We start from the raw sequence: 22,289 nt of genomic DNA on the forward strand, positions 1-22,289 counted from the left end.
TCTAGCAATTGGTGTCCTGTTAGGTAATTTTTAGGTATTATATAATTCAAGAAAGAAAATTGTGCTTGGAAGTTTTATTTATTTTTTTAATCAAGGAAGTTTTCATGGAATTTATTAGAAAATATTGATCCATGCCAGGCACAGTGGCTCATACCTGTAATCCCAACACTTTGGGAGGCCAAGGCAGGTGGATCACTTTAGGTCAGGAGTTCAGGACAAACCTGGCCACTATGGCCAAACTCCGTCTCTACTAAAAATATAAAAATTAGCCAGGCGTGGTGGCACATGCCTGTAGTCCCAGCTACTCAGGAGGCTGAGACAGTAGATTCGCCTGAACAGGAGGTGGAGGTTGCAGTGAGGCAAGATCATACCCCTGCACTCCAGCCTGGGCGACTGAACGATACTGTCTTAAAAAAAAAAAAAAAAAATAGGTAGGTAGGTAGGTAGATAGACAGATAGATAGATAGATCCAATTTTGAGGATCCTTGTTGTAAATCAGGACGTTGGAAAACCCTTTTGAAGAAAAAATCAAGTGGCTAAATCATATTAGTTTTGTTATCATTAGAAAAAAATATTTTTAACAGCAACTCAGAAATTAATCTCATAGCTCAAGAATTCTCTTCAGCATTCATTTGCCGATACTGCATGTGGTATAATGTTACCTTGCCTAGAGTATTCAGTTATGTGAAAAAGAAAAAAAAAAAACATGTTTGCCATTAGTATGGTCCCTTAATGACTCTAAGCTAACTAACATAGCTTCGTTTATTTCCCTGGATGGGAGATCTGCAAAGTGCTTGGGGAATATGGATTTAAAATGCTCAGTCGTATTCACAGTTTCAGAAGTCATTCCCAGTAGTAATTTTAGGTTTCTGAAGGCCATGTTCTACTATTCAGTTTTCTGATATCATCAGCCTGAAAAAAAAAAAGATGGCTCATGTAATTTTTACAAGGCCCTTTTGTTTTAGCTTGTGCTTACTTATTTTCAACTTGTTCTTTTAGGCAAATAAAAAATTGAAATTGGAAAATGGTGGCCTGGTGAGGGAGAATTTACGACTGAAGGCTGAAATTGATAACAGATCACCTCAAAAGTATGTGTTTTGCTCACAGAGCAATGTTTCAGATTATGTCAGTATTTTAGACTAGGCTGTGATGGTTTGTTTTTTGTTTGACTCTTCATTTAATTGTGTAGATTAATTTAGAATGTCTTGTTCGAAAAGTCAAGTTTATACTTCCTGTTATTGATAAAATTTTAGCCTCAGTGAAGGCTAGTTTTAAAGAATTTTATGCCTTTCCTTTTTTCTTATCTGATGAATAAGAGAATTGTTTTATGTGACCTAACACAGGTGAACATTGATTTGGTTTTACGTATAACTGTTTAATAGAACTAACAAATAATAGTGAGATTAAGGTAATGCCCTTTAGCCATTTTCTTAGATAGTCTTAGTAATAGTTAATGTTCATATAGTTCCTTCTCTTTGCAAGGTACAACAACCTGTAATGAAGAACTATTATTATTTTCTATTTTCAGATGAGAAAATGGAGGCATAAATAGATTAATTTATCTAAATCTGCATGAGTGGAAGTGTTAGAAATAACATTTGACTGGCCAGGCGAGGCAGCTCATGCATGTAATCCCAGCACTTTGGGAGGCTGAGTTGGGCAGATTGCCTGAGGTCAGGAGTTTGAGACCATCCTGGGCAGCATGATGAAACCCTGTGTCTACTAAAAATACAAAATTTAGTCAGACGTCGTAGCAGGCGCCTGTAATCTTGGCTACTCAGGAGGCTGAGGCAGGAGAATCACTTGAGCCCGGGAGGCAGAGGTTGCAGTGAGCCAGAGATCACGCCACTGCACTCCAGCCTGGGTGACAGAGGGAGACTCTGTCTCAAAACAAACAAACAAACAAAAGAAATAGCATTTGACCTTGAGATAGCCCAGCCCCAGAGTCTGTGCTGTTACCTATTATAATAAAAAGCCCGTCTGAAATAGCATTTAGGACATTGTTCATTGAATTTTTTTACTGATTTAAAACTATACAAATAAGGGAATTTATTCTTTCCTTATGGAATAGTTTCTATTCTATTCCAGAAGGTAATAATTTACAGCTATTGGACTGCTTAACAATTTGTTTAAAATTTTAAGAAACAGTTGGGATTTAAGGGTTGCAAATGGAGGAAAGATCACGGACAGCACTTAAAGTTCTTCTTTCTCTAGAAAAAAAAAAGATGACAAATGAGAAGACAATATGGCCCTCAATGTCCAGCACCCTCTCTGAGGGGTGGCATATGAGAACTATACACTCTTCCCTTCCAACCAGTGGACTTCATTTCTTTCTAATGGAAAAATACAATGCAGGAATAAGCAAACAATGGAAATTTATCCTATCAGAAATAGCTCTTTGCTTGTCATTTTAAAAGGAGGAAATGTTGCCCTTGGTAAAACCAGATGTGGTACCAGGAAATGGCAGAAACTAACCATAATTACTGGAGGAGAGATAACTAACCAATGAGAAAGAAGCATAGCTTTAACGTTTGAATAGTTTCTTCCCCTGTGCTCTCCAACCTCGTTTTTCTTTCACTTCAGATAATGTCCTACTTTGACAAATTAGTGAAATAAGCTTAGGAAGTGTTGCTGTTATGTAGTGGTTTGAATCTCTACGCCTATCATTTATTGGCAGCCTGCCTTGCTAGTCATAGTAATGCTTGTCCATTAGCCATTTCCCACAGCATGCTGAATGGAACGAAAGCTATTTTGTTTGTAGCTCTTATTTCTTGAAAACTTGCCCACCAGATTTCACATTTAATGCCAGCCACAAGGCTGTGTGTTTTTAAATATCCATGGCTCAAACTGGATAAAGAACTAAAGAACCTCACCTCAGGAGACTTGGCCTCTGTCTACTCTCGAAAAAGGAGCTGCACATCTGAATCCAATATAACTTGAGGATTTTTCCATCTTTAACTTCCATTGCTTCCCTTTAGGGGAAGGGAACAGTTCACTTGAAAAGCGATTTGGACTGAAAACCGTATTCCAGATCAATTTGCAATGCATTGAGGTATTAAATGCATCGCATTTGATTTATAGCCTTGTTTACTCTGCATCACCAAACCCTAGTGGATTCAGAGAGAAGCTGACCACAGCTGAAAATACCCAGATTTGGTTCACCTGAGGAGAGCTCCTATTTGTATGGAAAAGAAGAAGACATTTCAAGAGTTCACAAATAAAATCACCCATTCCATTTTATTTCTTTGATTTAGGAAATGCCTTGACTAATTATTTTTCTCTTTTTTACTTGGTTAGGTGTCAGGGTATACTTTTTTAATACACTTGGTCTTAGTCTTCAGTGTATCCTGCAAGTTGAGCAAACATATTCTACAAATCATAAAGAAGAGAGAGCTTTAATACACCTTCCTAAGATTTTTCCTTCTAGAAACTGGGCACTAGAAACTCTAGTGCCTAGAGAAGGAAAAATCTTAGGAAGGTGTATTAGCTCAGATTGTCATAACAAAATGAGCCAGATAAGATAATTTAGCCTTAATTGCCTCCTAAAGATCTTATCTCCAAGTACAGTTACATTAGAGGTCAGGGCTTCAACATAGAATTTGGAGGGGAGGGTTAGGACATGGCTCAGTCCATCACAGAATGTATTTCTTTCTAAAATGCTCCAACAGATATCATGCTAGTTCCCAAAAACTTGCCTAAAATTTGATGCTAACAAAGGAGACTCAAACGTTTACATTGATTTCAAGAACATAGTATGGTATAAAAAGTAATATATTTTACAGTCTTTTAAAAATTGGTGCTGTATGTAATCTTTTAAAATGAAGGTGTTGGTTATCATTTGTCTTCTCTGCATAGTGTACCTGGATGTTTTTCCTTCTTCATTTTCAGCTTAAAAGCTCTCTTGAGCAATGTGGCAGATAGCCTACTAAGCATGTTCTATTCCATGCCAAAAATTCATTGTCCTAAAATCCAAACTCATGGTCCAGAAAATGCAGTCTTTTTTTTTTTTTTTTTTTTTTTTTTTAACTTTATCTCTGTGGCCACTTCCTGCATTCTTCTTATGCTTCTAAATTATTTATTTCACCTAGAGGAAACCACCTGTTTGCCCCTTCAGTTTCCCCTAACATGGACTCCTAAGAGATTCAGATTTGATCTTCAGAGCCCAAGGAGTGGTGATCTACCTTTAAGTTTATAAAAGCAATATGTGAAGAAGACTTACTTGCCAACCCAGAAATAATGGTTTTTTTTTCTTACTTAACATTGTGCTAGATGCTTTGAACAAAATAAATACTCTCCCTGACCCCTAAAGGAGGTTGGGTTCCCTTGCTATAATTTCTTATTACCTGTACTTTCCCTTAGCACATCACAACTGCTAATAATTAATATTTTGTGTAATTGTTTTAAGACTTTGTTCTGTTTGAGCCAGTGCTCAAACAGTATGTCATTGCAACCACTTCATTTTATAACACTCTGGCTCCTATGTTGCTCCTAATACATATTTGTTGTGTAATGAATGAAAAAACATAACTCCAATGACTTGAGGAAACATACAGACAAATCCAGAATGTGGGATACGCAATAGGAATAATGACTAGGTTTTGGCATAAAGTAATCGAGGGAGGGTGCTGCTTTTCAATAAAAGAGAACTAAGAAACATTATAACCAAATGCAATGTGGACTTGTTAGGATACTGATTAGTAACCAGCTGATTGTTGAAAGACATTTTTGAGGCAGCTGGGTAAATTTGAACATGAAGCAAATATTAAATGAAATGATACCAAGGAATTACTCTTAATTTTGTTTAGGTATCATGGTTACTTAAGGCAACACCTATTTATGTTAGTCCTTTTTGGGCTGCTATAACAAAATACCATAAGCTGATTGGTATTTTATTAAAAGAAAATAAATTTATTTCTCACAGTTCTGGAGGCTTAGAAGTCCAAGGTCAAGGTGCCAGCTGGTCTGGTAAGGCCCACTTCCTGGTTCATAGACAGCTGAGTCTTTTTGCTGTGTCTTCACATGGCAGAAAGGACAAAGGAGCTTTCTGGAACATCTTTTAAAGGGCATTAATCCCACTTATGAGGGCTTGAACCTTTTGACCTATAGGCCCCAGAAGCCCTTACCTTAAAATATTATACCATCACTTCCTAAAGGCCCTGCCTCCAAATACCATCACATTAGGGACTAGGTTTCAACGTAAGAGTTTATGGGGAATGCAAACATTTAGTCTATGGAACCATATTTTCTTTTGGAAATGCATCCTAAAACATGAACTGTAGAATACTTTAGCAAAAGACAAAAAAGGATATACGTACAAAGGAAATAAGACAAAAATATTGATAATTGTTGAATATGCATGATGAGTAAATGGGAGTTTATTATGCTGTTCTCCCTACTTCTGTGAATGGTTTAAATTTTTTATAGTAAAGGGGGGAAATTTATATAGTAAAGGGGGGGAAAAACAGCAAAATATGGTCCCGGTTTCCAGAAAAGTCATAGTGAATGAAGGCATGACTTGAAAATACATGAAACAATTAAATGCTAAACAGTGAGCCAAATAACAGACAGCGCAGCAGTATGGGTTCAGAGAAATGGCAGGTGGGTTGCAGGGATAAGGAAAGTCTTTATCAAAAAGGATTTAAGCCCAGCTTTGAAGGATGGAGATTACCGGGAGGAGAAAGGCATTCTGAGTGAGAGAAAACCACATGTGCTGTTAGGGGTACTAAGCGGTCCCTTCAGCCCCAGTCCTTTTTCTCCAGTAAAGTAGCCACATATCGTGGTACTACTCCGTAAGCACAGTGGCTTCCTTCTCAAATTCATCAGAGCAAAAGTCTATTTAATTTTTACATCTTTCTATTGTGACCATTATCACTCTACTTTTGTAGCTTGGTAGCATGACTCCACCACATCCATCACTTTCTACTCTAAGCAGAAAGGCCTGTTCTCGGTCTGAATATTCAGTGGGGAATGTGAAGCATGTCACACCTCCACATGGGAAGAAACTTCAAGAAAGGGAAGATGGCGAAGGGAACACTTAGTACTGGATTTCTCATATTCCTAAATTCCCTTGACTTCAATTACTGCTCTTAAACTGTGCCAAGCAATGTGGATATATTTGTACTTGGTAAAGTTAGAAGTTCCTTAGTGATTTTTTAACTTTAAGAGATGTGAAGAATTGGCTTGTAAAGCATTTGAAAGCTCCCTGCTCTCTCTCCATATCTCTGTTCAGTTGTGCCACTTTTTTTTTTTTCTCTAGCCACTTGAGGGAGGAATCATGCTATGTCACCAACTATTGTGAGGCTTCAGCAGAGCAGCTATTTTTCTCCTCAGCTACTAACTTACCTTAATAGTATGGGAGTACTATTAGGCCATTAATATCAAACTTGGTTATAATCCGATTAATGGCTTTTCTTTCTATAAATATGTATGCAGGAGTGTTATGTGTTCTGTTATTGTGGCTTTAGTGAGGTCTATGGGTTTGATAATGTCTCCCTGTGTGCAGCTCATTTTACTGCACATCCCCAATCCTTGTCATTATAAACAAGTCTTACCTGTGCCTCAGCTCCTTTTGGGGGAGGATAAAGGTTCTACATACTCTGGGCAGTAATATTCCCTATTACTAATATATGAAAAGAAGTCTTCTGAAGAGGAAAGAATAGACTTCACTGATTATGACCTGGGTGTGCTTCTGTTTTTGCTGTATTTGTATTTCTTGAGCGATCAGAAATCAAATTTAAAATCAGTTTTCTTATGGCTTTAATAATTGTCTGCCTGTATGTCAGAGATTACAAAACAAAATCAAAATCTTTGACCTCAACTTCTCTCCTGAACTAGCTTTATGTTTTCATCTATCTTTTTTGTATCTTTGCCAGAGATTCTGTACCTTAAATTAACCACAGAACATGGTGGTTAAGAGCTTAACTCTGGAGTCAGACTTCCTGGATTCAAATTTTCCTTCTTCCATTTTGTCCCTCCTTTCCCTACCCAATTCATTTTTCACCATACTCAAAAGTGTCTTTTAATAAAGTACATGTCAATTATTTAAATCTCCTGCCTAAAACTATTCAGTGTTTTCCTAAAATAAAATCCAGACTCTTCATTGGCTAGTCCACGTCTGCCGCCTCTTATTAATCTCATTCTTAACTCCTCCAGCTCATCCTACTCCAGTTCTACTGGACTTTATTTCTAACACATGCTGGGTTTATTTCCTTTGCTTAGAATATTCTCCTTGCAGATCTTTACATGGCTGTCTTCTTCAGTTCTCAGATGCAGAGAAGCCTTTTCTGATCATTCAATCTAAAGCTACCCTTTCACTTATCACCTTCTACTTCCTTATTAGAAGACCATAATAATAAAATCATGATTTGGTAAAATAGTAGGGCATGGTTTGGTAAAATATGAACACAAACCTTGGAGCCAGACTCCATATGACCAAACATTGGTCTTGTCTTACTTACTAGCTGTGATTTAGACAAAGGTATTTAACCTTTTCGTATCTCAGTTTTTGTATTCTGTGTAATGGGGTTAATAGTACTACCTATCCTATAAGTAGTAGTAAGAGTTAAATGAAATCAAACTTAAAATACACTTAAAACAGAGAGTTAGCAATTAATATTATAGCATTGTCTTCATAGCCTTTATCACTGTCTGAAATTCTCTTGTTCACTTAATTGCTTGATGGTGGTCTGTCTCCACCATTCTAAACTCTAAGCTCCATTTTAAACTCTAAGCTCCTTGCTGCCTATCACCTTCATTTCCAAAGCCCCCTGAAGATACCTGATAAATATTTTTGAATAATTAAATGAATAAATAAGTAAATAACATTGGATAAATTAACCTCTTGAAGCTATCATTTTTTTACATAAAATGTGCCTGTGTTATTGTGAGGATTAAAGGAAATCTATTACCTTGACACAATATGTTGTATAAAAAATGAGTAGACAAAGGAATATAAATCATTCCACTATAAAGACACATGCTCATGTATGTTTATTGCAGCACTATTTAAAATAACAAAGACATGGAACCAACCCAAATGATCATCATTGATAAACTATGGATAAAGATAATGTGGTACATATACACCATGGAATGCTATGCAGCCATGGATGAGTTCATGTTCTTTGCAGGGACATGGATGAAACTAGAAGTCATTATCTTCAGCAAATTAGCACAGGAACAGAAAACCAAACATCACATGTTCTCACTCATAAGTGGGAGTTGAACATTGAGAACACATGGACACAGAGAGGGGAACAGCACACACCTGGGCCTGTTGGGGGTGGCAGGGTGAGGGGAGGGAACTTAGAGGATGGGTCCATAGGTTCAGCAAACCACCATGACACACATTTACCTATGTAACAAACCTGCATGTTCTGTACATGTATTTCTCTTCTTTTTTTTTTTTTTTTAGAAGAAATTTAAAAAAAGGGATACAGGTAGGATGGGGAGAGGTGGTATGGGAGATTGTGTATATCTAAAAAATCGTATCCATAATCCCCCATCCCATGCAAGAGTATTTATCCTCTCCTTTTGTTTCTGTCCCTCTTAATGACTTTAGTACTTATCTATTTGCCTGAGATTAAAACCTAACTCTTCTGTGCTTCTCTACCCCTTCTCATATCACACCTGGTGTTTTTTAGTATGTTCTCTGTAGCCTACTTTTTTAAAATGCCTCTATAATCCACCTTCTCATTTTCACTATCTTAGATCCATATTATTTCTTGCTTAGCCTGTTGTAACAACCTTCCTACTGCCTACCTTTCTTTTCTATGCTGAGCTCTCAAGTGTTGGCTTTATTGTTTCCTGAATTCTGAAATATAAATTTGATGATCTCCTTTAATAACCTTTGGTGATTCTTCATATTCTGTATATTAAATCCCAGTGTTCTTAGTCCAGTATAAAAGGGTCTTTACTATTTGACTTTGGTTTAATCTCCTTCCCTCTTTTCTAGCCCCTCTCTTCTGTGCTCTGCTCTGGCTATGCTGAAGTTCTCACTGGGCCCGCATTCATCATATTGTGTCTTCCCTGGTTCTCCACATTAGCCCTTCTTGTTTTTATTCTTCCTGGTTAATCACTGTTTGTCCTTTGAGATCTAGCCTGATTGTTGCTTTATATGTGAGGCCCTCCATAATTTTCTCAGACAGAGGTAGCATTTTCTTTTTGTTCTTTTGATTACTCTTCTACTCTGTGGTTTTAATGATCATGTTGTATATTGATCAGTTCCATGACTATTGTATCCAGTTAATCTGGCAGCTCCTTGGCACCAAGACATATTTTTTAAATGCACATTTGTTTATTTGTAGAAAATATGTATACATGTGTGTGTTTCTTCCTTTTATGGGATCTCCATTTTATGGGGTCTTAAAGAAGGAAGGAGTCCTTATACTCCAATATAGTACTTGAAGCTTATAGTACAAAGGATATAAGAGAGCAGGAAATCAGAGACTCCTGGAACTTTCTTCAAATTAGAGTAAAGGATTTCCTGAAGCTTCTCTTTAAGTTTTACCAGAGATTTGGAGTTAGAAAGAGAAACAGAGGAGGTAAATAGTAGGGACTTGCCTGGCTACAGTCTTGAGATTGTTGTCTGCATCTATTTACTTGGACCAGATATTCTTTCCTTTACCTGTCTCCATGCTGACTGTAAGCTGTACCCCAGTTCCAGTTCACAGGTCTGCTCTTTCTAAACTATGTCTCAAGATGTTAGTAGTGCTGTAACCTTCTGCTTCCTTATCAACACTGCTGGTCTGGCTGGCTCTTGCTATTGTCCCTTCTTGACCTTTTCTGGCCTTTTTTGTTTCTCATGATTCTTCTCTGACAAATGTAGTGTTTCTTAGTATTTGACCCTAGCCTGATCCAGTGACTGATTCTGCTATGCCCTTTGGTTTTCCCGGAAGGGGAACTTGTAGACTGTCAGGGGAGCCTGATGATACCCTGGGGCCAGACTGTGACAGCCAGTTGTGCTATGGCCCCTTGGCTGCCTGAGGGACCCTTCTCTAGATATTCAGCTAATTGGGGAGAGACAGGTACTGCAGTTTTCTGTCAGCTTGTCTTTATTGTATTGATAAGGTACTTGGGGAGGTGGCGGTGCATGCTAATGACTAAACAATAAGGTTGTCAGAGAGATTATGAACTGTTTGAGAAGAGGAATGATCACTTCTAGTCCTTTGTTTTCCCTCTTCATAGCCCCTGAGCACACATTAGTCCTCAGTAACTGTCATCTGAATAATAATTACAGGGTATCTAGATCAGTTTTTTGTTTTGTTTCATTTTCTTTCAGATTTTGTTTCATGCTGAGAGAGAATGAGAGAGAATTTAGTTAAGGCAAAAAATATATAGACAGGTAGATACTAATCCAGAGATTTTTAAGTATTTTTTTTTTAATCACCCAACAGTAGTTGGACTGTTTTACAGTATTGAGATTTTGTTGTCGTTGTTAAGGTTATTTTATTTTGGGAAAATATGTAAGTCCTTTATTTCTCTTAGAAACAGAAAAAGGTATGACATAGCGTGTCTTAATGTTCTCTCCTTTCTGTGACAGATTAGAATCCCTGTTAATGTCATGCAAGTTTCAAGCCTGGTCTTTGTTGGCAGAGGGGGTCTGGGGGAGAAAATGAGGGCATTTCTGCATGAAATCAAAATGAAATATATTTGTCAAATAGAATGGAATTTATTCCACAGTAAAAAGAGTAGTCTGTCTTCACAAACAATGCAGAGAAAGTAGTAATTAGAGTTAGGCATCCTGTTTTGAGCAACTTTGCCCAGTATGCTGCCCAGAGAGAAGGAAAAGAAGCCTTGGAAATGGAGAGAAGGAAAAGAAGCCTTAGAAATGCAACTAACTAGTTGGCAGTTTCCAGACAGGAGAACAGAGACCAAGTCCCAATTGCCGTAGAAGCAGGTAGGGTGAAATTGGCCAGCATGGAACACAATTTAGTTCTGTATTTCTCCTTATGCATCTGCTGACCCAGTACCACGTGGGTTAGCCCTTATTAGAGGCTAACCACAAAAGGGGCTATTCCTCTTCAGTTCACATGTGCTGCTCATGAATTCAGGTCATTTTTATTAATAATTTCTAGGCATCTCAGCTAGAATTTTCAACACCACAGTTTTTCACTACAAATGCATAGTTGGTTTAATAAAACAAAGGATTTCCTTTAAAATTTTGTTCTGCAGTGAGCTGTGATCATGTCACTGTATGCCAGTCCTTTAGTCTGGGTGACAGGATGAGACCCTGATCAAAAATAAATAAATAAAATAAAATAGTGTTAATAATATGGGCTATTAGTTATTAACCCTGCTCTTCATCTGAAAACTTGCAAAGCAAACTCTACCTTGATTTTTAAATGGTACTTTTAGAAGATGGAGGGATAAGGAATTACTGCAAGGGCCTAATTCTTTGTCTTATTCCCCTGTCTTTATCAAGGTTGTGTTTAAGGGGAAATACTGGCTTTTTTATTCTTGCAAATATAGGAACACTTTCTGTTTTGTGATAAAAGATGCAACATAACATAGCTTGTATTTTTTTAATTAATTATACCCTGAGATAAAGAACCTATGTGGTGTTTAGACCCTAAGATTAGTTGAAGATACCCACCGATTGTGCATGAGCTAGACAAGTTGGTCATATACACTTTCTGTTTATAGCACATTTAAGCATTGTGTTTTCAGCTCTGTTTCAAACTTAGTCTTTATATCTCTGGTTAAATATTTGGGTTGGCATTTATCAGGGTGGTCTCTCAATGCTGTACTTTCATGCAAGGCCACATTAATAAATGGTCTTTTAAAATTTCAAAATATTATCGGACTTATTTCTAAAATATGGCGGTTGTTTGATAATGTTTACTGAATTTTTGCATACATACGGTATGTCTTACTACAATTTTTGTATTTCTGCTCTGTGTTTCTACTAGCAAATGTATGTACCAATAAATAGCACAAGAATGCTAGGTCATTGACCGTGTATATACACTTTGTGCCCAGCAAAAATCTAGTCTATATTTTGATATGAAATGTAAATAGGTGCTGATATTATTTAAGAAGGGACCCTATGTTCAAGTATTTAATATGGTTTGAAACATGATGTATGTGGTCAGAAAGACTTGGATTCAAATCCGTTTCCTGCCCCTACACCCTTTTTAAGCTTCTCATTTCTTATTTTTAAGATAAGAATAATGGATCTTGCTTCATAAAGTTGACATGAGGATTAAATGGGATAATATATGTCAAGTATATAGTGCTGTGCTTGATATCAGGTAAACGCTTAATGAATTGTGGCAGCTGCTTTTCTTTTTGTCATTGTTGTCAATAGTAGTCAGTTGTAATTGTACTATTATACTATTAAAGATGTGTTTGTTACACTTACTTTTGGTAAATTACAGCCAAAAGTTCACTTTCCTTTCTTTTCTTTTTTCTTTCTTTTTAATGTTCTCTTTCAGTATACCTCATTTAACATTTTTGTGGAACCAACATGTGTGACTAGGATTGGCCATAGATAGTACTTTTATGATTAACAAATTTCTAGGAATGTAGCATTTTTGTAACTGAGAGTTTAATTTTAAAAAGAGAAAACTCAGGCCAGGTGCAGTGGCTCACTCCTGTAATTCCAGCACTTTGGGAGGCCAAGGCAGGCAGATCACCTCAGGTAGAGAGTTTGACACCAGCCTGGCCAACATGAAGAAATCCCGTCTCTACTGAAAATACAAAATTAGCCAGGAGTGGTGGCACATGCCTGTAATCCCAGCTACTTGGGAAGCTGAGGCAAGAGAATCACTTGAACCTGGGAGGCGGAGGTTGTGGTGAGCTGAGATTGTGCCATTGCACTCCAGTCTGGGAACCAAGAGTGAAACTCTGTCTCAAAAATAAATAAAAAATAAATTAAAAAAACAAAGGCAGGGCGTGGTGGCTCAAGCCTATAACCCCAGCACTTTGGGAGGCCGAGGCAGGCGGATCACAAGGTTAGAAGTTCAAGACCAGCCTGACCAAAATGGCGAAACCCCGTCTCTACTAAGAAATACAAAAATTAGCCAGGTGTGGTGGCAAGTGCCTGTAATCCCAGCTACTTGGGAGGCTGAGGCAGGAGAATTGCTTGAACCCCAGAGGCGGAGGTTGCAGTAAGCCAAGATGGCACCACTGCACTCCAGCCTGGGCAACAGAGTAAGACCGTGTCTCAAAAAAAAAAAAAAAAAAAAGAAACCTCTCTTGAGGAAACAATGGCAAATTGTACAGTTCAACCACAGTATAAATGTATGGGTTGCTTCCCAAAGCTTCCCTAGTAGTATAAAGACAGAATGGTTCCCCTCTACCCTCTCAAGGCATATACAAGGATGGGCAATGCACAAGTGACACATAGGAAGCAGGTGAGAGAAAAGGGATGCCAGAGACTTTGAACCTTTTCCCCTACCACCAAATACAGTTTGACTTTCCTACAGCCCTGGTCCTCCCTGTGCACTTTTCCTAAAATGTGTCCCACTCACCAAGTCTGCACACATATACACGAGATAGATGCTGGTACCAGGACCTTTCATTTTTCTTCCCAATATTGTCAAAATTCAGATTTCTAAAGAGCTCCTGTTAAAGCTATTCACTTATTAAGTGTAATCAAAAAGAGGAGTTAGGAAACTCAGAGAATCTGAAACTGGTAGATTGTGCTTTGGGAAATATAATTAAGAAAGGAAAGGGCTAATGGGAGGCTCTTTTCTCTGAAACCTTACCTTTCTCTGTGTTTAAAATAAAAAAGATACTTTCCTAATATTTCTGAAATTCAGGAAATGAGAAGCTACTACAGCTGTGTAGACAGGCAACTCCACAATATGGATCATTCTTTCTCAGATTAACTGACAGTTCTTTAAAGAAAAATATTTGAGACTCACATACATTTATTTGGTTTTCTCCCATATCAACCATTACTTTATGATACCCACTGCAACCTTGATCTCCCAGGCTCAAGCAGTCCTCTAGTTTCAGCCTCCTGAGTAGCTGGGATGACAGGCACATGTTTCTATGCCTAATTTTTGTTTTTTTTGTAGAGGCATGATCTCATTATGTTGCCCAGACTGGTCTTGAACCCCTGCACTCAAGCCGTCCTCCCACCTCACCTCCCAAAGCATTGGGATTACAGGCATAAGCCATGGCCCAAAGCAATCTTAGTAATTAATGAGAAAAATCACAATTGTTCTATGTCCTTTAGCAATTTTGATCAAAATATTTAACTCCTAGTGTTAATATATGTATATGGACAGGCAAAAACAGTAAAACTACTACTTAGTACATTATTATATATGTAGTATAACTTGAAACATGTGAAACATTGAGAATTAGTGGGTTGTTTTGCGAAAAACTTCTGGAGAATAATTTGAATAGTGCTTCCCTTCTGATATAATTTATGATAGGAAGCTAGCATCATTTCTGATACCTTGATGAATTTTCACACTTCTAAGTTTGCATCAACTTCCAACATTTTATCCTTTGCTCTCAATGTTGTGAAAGAGCTCCACATTGCTTTAGCGTGAAGTGTTTTGTCAGCCCATCATTTTCTCTCGACATCTTCATGCTTTTCACTACAAAGTTTTTCTCATCCAGATTAGTAAGTTTGCCTCTACAAAGTAGAGGCAAACTTAGTACTTCTGGCATATCTAGAATCTCTTGAATGGACTGACATTGTTGTCATAGTCCCACGGTCGGTGATTGGGATTGGTGATTTCTTCCATAACTACATTTACATTTGATTCCAACTTCACTTCCAGTGTTGTCATTGTTTATTTCTTTGCTACACCTTCATCTTTGTTGATCAGTTATTTTTATTATCTGTTTTTGTGAAACGTCATGTGGGTTTTTTACTAGGAGACGAGGAGGCAGCCCAACTGCATACTTTGCTGTCTGTGTGTTAACTGTAAAACAGGTAGATGCAGTGACTAATCACTGACTGACCTTGAAAGAAGTGACTTGATGGGTCACTGATCATGAAGCACGTCTATTATTTATATAGCGTTTTGTGAACTGAAAAGCTAGAAGTGAAGGTTTTACTTTATGTAGTTACTCATTAATATGGTGTGGTAACTGAAATTTGAACCATGTTGTTGGGTGACTGGTGTTATTTAACTAAACCATGGTAACTGAAATGTGTGCATATTCAAACTATATAAAGCAAGGATATCAATACTGAAAACCTGTCAGATAGGCCAGACCACAAAAGCTGGTCCAGGTCCAAAGATTGCTTTCACTTTGTTTCATTATTACCTCAGCTACCAAATAAGGAAAAGATAAAAGTCAAAGTTTGAAGAGGAGGCAACTGGACTGACTTCCCCAGTGGCCCCTTTGTTCCTCAAGAAGGCATTTCTGAATTTTGGCAGTCTTGGCCACCCATTGGGCTTGCTACATTTACCCATTTTGTTGGAATTGCCATTGAGAACCAGAAAGGCAAAGTGGGTTTCTAAAGGTTCATAACTGGTTAATAGTAGCGTAGCACTAGCACTTTAATGGTTTTTTAGTACTCAGGTGTGGTATTCTTTTACCATATTTGTTTTCTTCAAACCCCCTTCAAACACATCCGGTTTTTCTATGTGATAGACTATGAGAAAATATGGTCTTAAGAACTTTCTGTTGTTAGAGGTGCTTTTTAGTTATATTACCTCAAAGGTCATACCAATAGGACTTCCATTTCTCTTCTAGGGACAGAAATGATCTTGTCTCCTTTAGCTATTTGAACAAGGAGAACTCTCATCCTTTTCTCTCATCCAGAATGTATGTATCAGTTAATATTGCAAGCTGAAAAAAAAAATCCTTTAAGCTTCTGTTAGATTCTGGCAGAATACACTTCCGATATCAGTTGTAGCTCCCAGACTGCTCTCGTGTTTTCTCTGGCATAATGAAGCCCTTGGCCATCACTGCTACTTTGAAAATCAAAGTCTTTTGGTCTCTAATGGAATGTTTATAAAAAATACTCCATTTTGAAATTTGCTCAGGAAAAGGAAGTATGGTAAATGATATTAGAAATCCCTCCGGCTTGCCTTGGCATCGCTTCATTTAATATTATATACTCGAAATGTCTGGAATTAGTATGAATATGAAATTACTAAAACCCAAAGATAAATAAGCTCTTGCCCTCCTTGTCTTCTATGGAAGTATAGCATCAGATACTTATCCCTAATTGTTATTTCTGTATAATAAGGTAAGTTGCCCTTTGCCAATTTTAATATAGTTATCTTGGATAAACTGACAGTCTCCTGACACTATGTCAAAAGTTTCATCTAATTGCAGTCTTACTAAGGTGAAGTTTTTTTGGGTGGAGCAGTATAGAATGCCAAGCCTGTAGCAAAAAAGCTATACTGTATATATGTCAGTCTCTGTTGCTTTCCTGGGTGTCAGTGAAAAAAAGAACCAGTCAAATGCAGTAAACTAAACGTTTAGTTTAGTAATACAGTGACTGTCATAATACTTAACATGTAAAAGAAGGCCAAGGACCTTTAGCTTATCCTGTGGTGCTAACCCTGTCTTAATGTAAGGCACTAATATATCTTAAAGTAAGAGAATGACTTTTATTCAGGAAATATACAGCAGACAAGTGCTGTATACCATCAATTGTTCTAGGAATCTAGCAGTGAATATGACAGACTCCCTGCTCTCCTTGAGCTTCTATTCTAACGTGGGAGAAAGAAAGCAAATAAATTATATGAATTGATTAATTGATTAGTTGCATAGCTTTTAGTATACATTTCTGTCAGTCTGCCCACCAGCACAGGTCCCTTATTACCCTAGGAGAAGGATCTGATCACTGAAAGTATTATAGATTTATAGAGTATTGAAATGAAACTTAGAGAAATTGGGGGCAGTTTTAGAAAACAGCCTAACTCCGTCAGTGTTCCTTGCTTGTTCTTTGCCTGTTCCTCTCATATGTGATCTGCTGCTGGCCTTTGCTATTTCTCTCTGAAATAACACAAACATTATGTTTATGGCTCTCACTGACTTCAAACCATATGTTACATCTTTTAAAAACATGATTTCTAAAAAAACAATATAGAGGCAAATACAGTGTCTTAAGATGATATTGTATTTGAAATTCCAAGCTAAAGCCCTGGAACAAGGAGCTGTTAATATTTTGGGAAGCATTCTTTATTTTTTATTAGTTTTTCTGTGTATAGGCCTCTGAGTTCCCAAAGATGTCCTTTGGCAGCAACTGACTTACTATTTAGTAGCATTATTTGATTTTAAGTCATTTGATTTGTTTTTATCTGAGGAGATACCTTTATTATAAAAATTTTGCTTGAAAAAATTATCTTAGTAAGCAAATGTAAGGCTGTCACTTTTGCTTATTTGCATTAAATAAACATGCTACACACTTTTTCCATTTAAAAACGTGGGTTATTTGATTATGACAGAGTAGTTACAGTCAAGAACTCTCAAACATTTTTAGTGTACTGAAAGGTCTGTCCACTTTTGAAAAATTCCCTTAAGGAACTACAACTCTGTGAAGTACTACATTTATAAGCCAAAACATTTCTAACAAAGAAGAAAAACTCCCATCGTTCATTTACCAAATACAGAGTAAACTTTTTCTTTAAAACGGGAGGCTTGTTATTATAGTTGCTTTTGTTTTTGTTGTACCTTTGTTTTTTGCTTTGTTTTTTTAGAAGTGGAAGGGAGTGTGCTCTCTCTAGGGGTTCAGTTAATTGCAGTGAGTAGATCGATATTCAGCAATCATGTCTTTTAAAGCCCTTTCTAATCTTGAGATTTTATGATTCTATATTTGCCTTTGCCTCTGCCTTTTCCTTCAGTGACAAGAGTGAAGGGATTATGTAGGGGTTGGGATGGGGAGTGAATTAGGCTAGTGGTTTGGGAGGTGATGGGCATTAAGTGGGAGTCTAAAACATGTTGTGGTTGATTCTAAGAGGGGCAATTGCTATTGGCGTCTGCTTTTTTGGTAGTTTTTTTTTTTTAATACTAAATTATGTTCTTAATTGCAATTATTTTTTAAATTAGGGGGAGAAAAGGAAGAAAAAGATAAACCCAAAGATAAAAATACTTTTAAAAATCATCTTCTCATAACTTCCTCCAAACAGACAATCCCTTGATTCTTAGAAATACATAAATCATCTAAAAGATGTAAGAATAGGCTTTTGAAAATAATTTTGAAGGAGATAAGGTATTTTTCATGGGATTATAACAAGGCTTATGTTGTTTCTTGGCTCATAAGAAGTTTCCTGAAAGACAGAATTTTTTCAGTGATGTGATTGAATTTAAGGTAGATGTTTTATGTCCTTTGGAGCTGGACAGTCTTTTTATCTTTGTGTTTCCAGCCCCCAAAATACCACCTAACCTACACTAGGTACTCAAAAATTGTTTCCTGAGCTTAACCCAGCATTCATTCTTGATGGAAATAAAAGCAAGATAATCCCAGGTAAAAGGAGTAGTTTTTTATGAATAAAGGAATTATTTTTCAGCCACTCTCCAACATGTTCTCTTTCAGAAAATGTGCAATTTTTTTTTTTTTTTTTTGCCTAGTATATTGGAATCACACTCACTGACTTCGTATTTCAAAGTTGAAAGAAATGAGATTGATGTCCCACACAGTTGTAAAATGCCAAAAATAAGTAGTGCTGACATGAATTAAAGGCCAGTGCTCTGAAAGGCCACAGAAAAGCTTCAGATCAAGGGTGGCTATAATTGAAAGGGCCCAAATAAGTATTTAAAACCACCCCTCCTGGGACTGCTAAGATTTCTGAATTTCAAATTGGCATTTTATGTTTGACAAGGTGACATTGTATAAGAAATGTATTGTAAAACACTGCTGTATGATAGGAAAATGATTGAATGTAAATATTTCAAGATGTAGACCACTGTTCAAATGTTATCATAAATCTTTGCCATTGTTTTAGGGGATAACTCTTCATGCATATATGAGCTGAATTGATAGAGCCAGCTCTTTGAGGGGAAATCATAAGTCCGTTTCTGCCTATCTGCTACCACTAGTCTGATTCAAACACAAAAATATCCCATTAGGTTTTGCTGTTATTGTCATATGTTTATTATTACGTAAGTGGGAAAACCTTTTTTTGAAAATACACATCTGGCATTTGCTTTGTTCATTGAGTGGTCTGAAATGTCACTGTTATGTGAAATTAGAATAGCTTGGGACAGTTTATACTCTCAAACCTTGAAAAGAAAAAAAAACTTGATTTATAGGATTAACTGTCTTTTCATTCTTTGTAGATTTGGAAGGTTTGCAGTTGCAGCTCTTCAGTCCAAAGTAGAACAATATGAGCGTGAAACCAGTCGCCTCAAGAAAGCCCTGGAACGAAGTGATAAGTATATAGAGGAACTAGAATCTCAAGTTGCACAGCTAAAAAATTCAAGTGAAGAGAAGGAAGCTATGAATTCCATTTGCCAGAGAGCACTTTCTGCAGATGCCAAGGGGAGCAAAGGCAGTGAGGAGGATGTGGCATCAAAGAATCAAGGCGATAGTGCCAGAAAGCAGCCTGGCTCATCCACCTCCAGTTCTCACCTAGCAAAGCCTTCCAGCAGCAGACTCTGTGACACCAGTTCTGCGAGGCAGGAAAGTATCAGCAAAGCAGAACTTAACTGTTCTAAGAACAAAAACCTATACCAAAAACAGGTAGAAATAATGTTAGATGTGACAGATACAAGTATGGATACTTATTTGGAAAGAGAATGGGGGAATAAACCAAGCGATTGTGTACCCTACAAAGGTGAAGAACTTTATGATCTTCCAGCTCCTTGTACTCCTTTGTCCCTTAGTTGCCTTCAGCTCAGCACTCCAGAAAGTAGAGAGAGCTCTGTGGTCCAAGTAGGAGGTTCCAAAAAGCACTCAAACCATCTGAGAAAATTGGTATTTGATGACTTTTGTGATTCTTCCAGTGCTTCTAATAAAGATTCTTCAGAAGATGATACAAGTAGAAGTGAAAATGAAAAGAAATCAGAATGTTTTACTTCCCCAAAGGCAGGATTTTGGGACTGTTGTTCTACAAGCTTTGCTCAAAGCTTAGATTTTGAAAGTTCAGAGGGGAACACGATAGCAAATTCTGTTGGAGATATATCTTCAAAATTGAGTGAGAAATCAGGCTCATGTATATCCAAGAGGTTGAATTCTATTCGCTCTTTTGAAATGAACCGAACAAGAACATCCAGTGAAGCATCAATGGATGCTGCTTACCTTGACAAAATCTCTGAGTTGGATTCAATGATGTCAGAGTCAGACAATAGCAAGAGCCCTTGTAATAACGGTTTTAAGTCACTGGGTATGGATGGGTTATCAAAGTCATCTCAAGGCAGTGAATTTCTTCAGGAACCGGATAAGTTGGAAGAAAAAACTAAGCTAAACCTTTCCAAAGGTTCTCTAACTAATGATCAGTTAGAAAATGAAAATGAATGGAAACCCACTTCTTTTTTTCTCCTTTCTCCATCTGACCAAGAAATGAATGATGATTTTTCACTCCATTCTGGTTCTAGTCCAGGAACTAATGAACTCAAACCCCCAAGCTGTTTGTTTCAGACAGAGTTTTCCCAAGGCATTTTGTTAAGCAGTTCACATCGACTATTTGAAGATCAAAGGTTTGGGTCATCTTTGTTTAAGATGTCCTCAGAGATGCACAGTCTTCATAACCACCTTCAGTCTCCTTGGTCTACTTCCTTTGTGCCTGAAAAGAGGAATAAAAATGTGAATCAATCAACAAAAAGAAAAATCCAGAGCAGCCTTTCCAATGCCAGCCCATCAAAAGCAACTAAAAGTTGACTCATTAGAAAGGTGTCATTTGTAGTTCTGTCCTGAGAGAAAAGTTGTTAAAGTTACTTTTTATCCTCATAAAAGTTCTATACAAATTTGAATTAATAATCTTTAGTCAAGTATCAAGTCAGGTGGATTAACCTGTACACAGAATGCTTTTCATTTTGAAAAGACTTTGGTCTTTTCATTTTTATTTGGGGATCTTTGTGACCAGGGAAGTTAGAAAGGTGGTTGTTTTTGTGTTTTGAGTTTTTTTTTTTTTTCCTCTGAATTTGATGTGTATCTCGGTTGGGTGTACATTAAAAAAAATGTTTTTTAAAAAATGTTATTTAACTGTTTGGTACAGTGGCCTGTATAAACCCCACTTGTCTTCAGAACTTAGATTTCTTAAATAAAACTTTTAGTGTTGTCTATACACTGCTCGATAAGAAACTTGAGTTTCTTTAAAACTTTTCCTAGGGTGGAAATTATTTTACCTGTCCCTTTTTATTTATGTTTAGTGATGGCCTAATTTTTCTGTAGGGCTATGACAGAGAAACAGCACTCTAATGTGAGTCTACTATCGATTTACTTTTTTTAGGTTTTATGTATATGTTTGCGTTTTTTAGCATTGTGTTTTGTCCAGTTTGTGAAAATGTTCTGCTAGTATGAAAGAATACATTTTCTATATGAAAATATTTGTTTTATGTTAGCTTATGTTTTCTTGTGTTTATGTGTGTGTGTGTGTGTGTATGTGTATAAAATCAGAAATTGAGCATACTTTGGAAAGAAGGCATGAAGCACTTGGGTTTACAGGAACGTAAAACATAGCTTCATTGCTCCAGATGTACAGGTTTGAAAGAGTTCATCACCAAGTTCTTGATCCACTTGTATTCCAGGGGAGTTTTCTTTTGAGTAATGTGTTTCTTGTTTGCATGTTACTGTTCCTTGTTCCTTGTGGAAACTGTATGCATGGTAGCATTTTTGCTATGTTTTCCATACTTAAGAAAAAGAGGTTTCAGTTTGGCTAATAGAATATCTTTTATGTATGACAAAACTTTTTTCTGTGAAGAGTGTTGGGATGAGAATAGGTAAGAGGTAAGCACAATTTTTAATTTAGGCTCTGAAAAAGTGTATTGTTCTAAACATATTTAGTATGCCTATATAGGCCTTTAAAAATGGGTTTGTATGCTGTTTAATGTGCACTGAACATTTTACATTAATATTATACTGTTTTACATTAATACTGCATGCTTTTCTATGTGAATTGAATAAAGGATGTCATAAGCACTGTATTCCTTGATGTTGATGATGATTCTTTGTCTTATATCTTGAATTAGCCTACAAAGACTAGGAAAAACTACCATTTTTAAATTGATGTTATACTGCAGACATTGACAAACTATGGTCCATGGACCAAATCTGGCCTGCAGCTGTTTCTCAGGCTGGAGTGCAGTGGTGCAGTTATGGCCCACTGCAGCCTCAGGTGGGCTGGGCTTAAGCCATTCTTCCCACTTACCCTGCCAAAGATCTGGGACTACAGGCATGCATCACCATGTCAAGCTAAGTTTTTAGT

The 22,289-nt window shown here is 37.0% G+C and overlaps 1 protein-coding gene across 2 annotated transcripts in view; it reads left to right on the plus strand.

Moving 5' to 3' along the window:
* Positions 1 to 22,011, plus strand: part of OBI1 (ORC ubiquitin ligase 1) — a 42,153-nt gene extending 20,142 nt beyond the window's left edge. The window contains exons 5-6 of one of the 2 annotated variants that reach the window (XM_037727970.1): positions 1,000 to 1,088; positions 19,204 to 22,011. In XM_037727970.1, the coding sequence (XP_037583898.1) occupies positions 1,000 to 1,088; positions 19,204 to 20,743 (1,629 nt within the window). In that variant the 3' untranslated portion in view covers positions 20,744 to 22,011. The remainder of the gene's footprint in view (positions 1 to 999; positions 1,089 to 19,203) is intronic. The other variant, XM_017498801.2, reaches the window with a different exon arrangement.
* The last annotated feature ends 278 nt before the right edge of the window (positions 22,012 to 22,289 follow it).

This window comes from Cebus imitator, unplaced genomic scaffold (genome assembly GCF_001604975.1).
Source record: "Cebus imitator isolate Cc_AM_T3 unplaced genomic scaffold, Cebus_imitator-1.0 Scaffold252, whole genome shotgun sequence".
Taxonomy (NCBI): Eukaryota; Metazoa; Chordata; class Mammalia; order Primates; family Cebidae; genus Cebus; species Cebus imitator.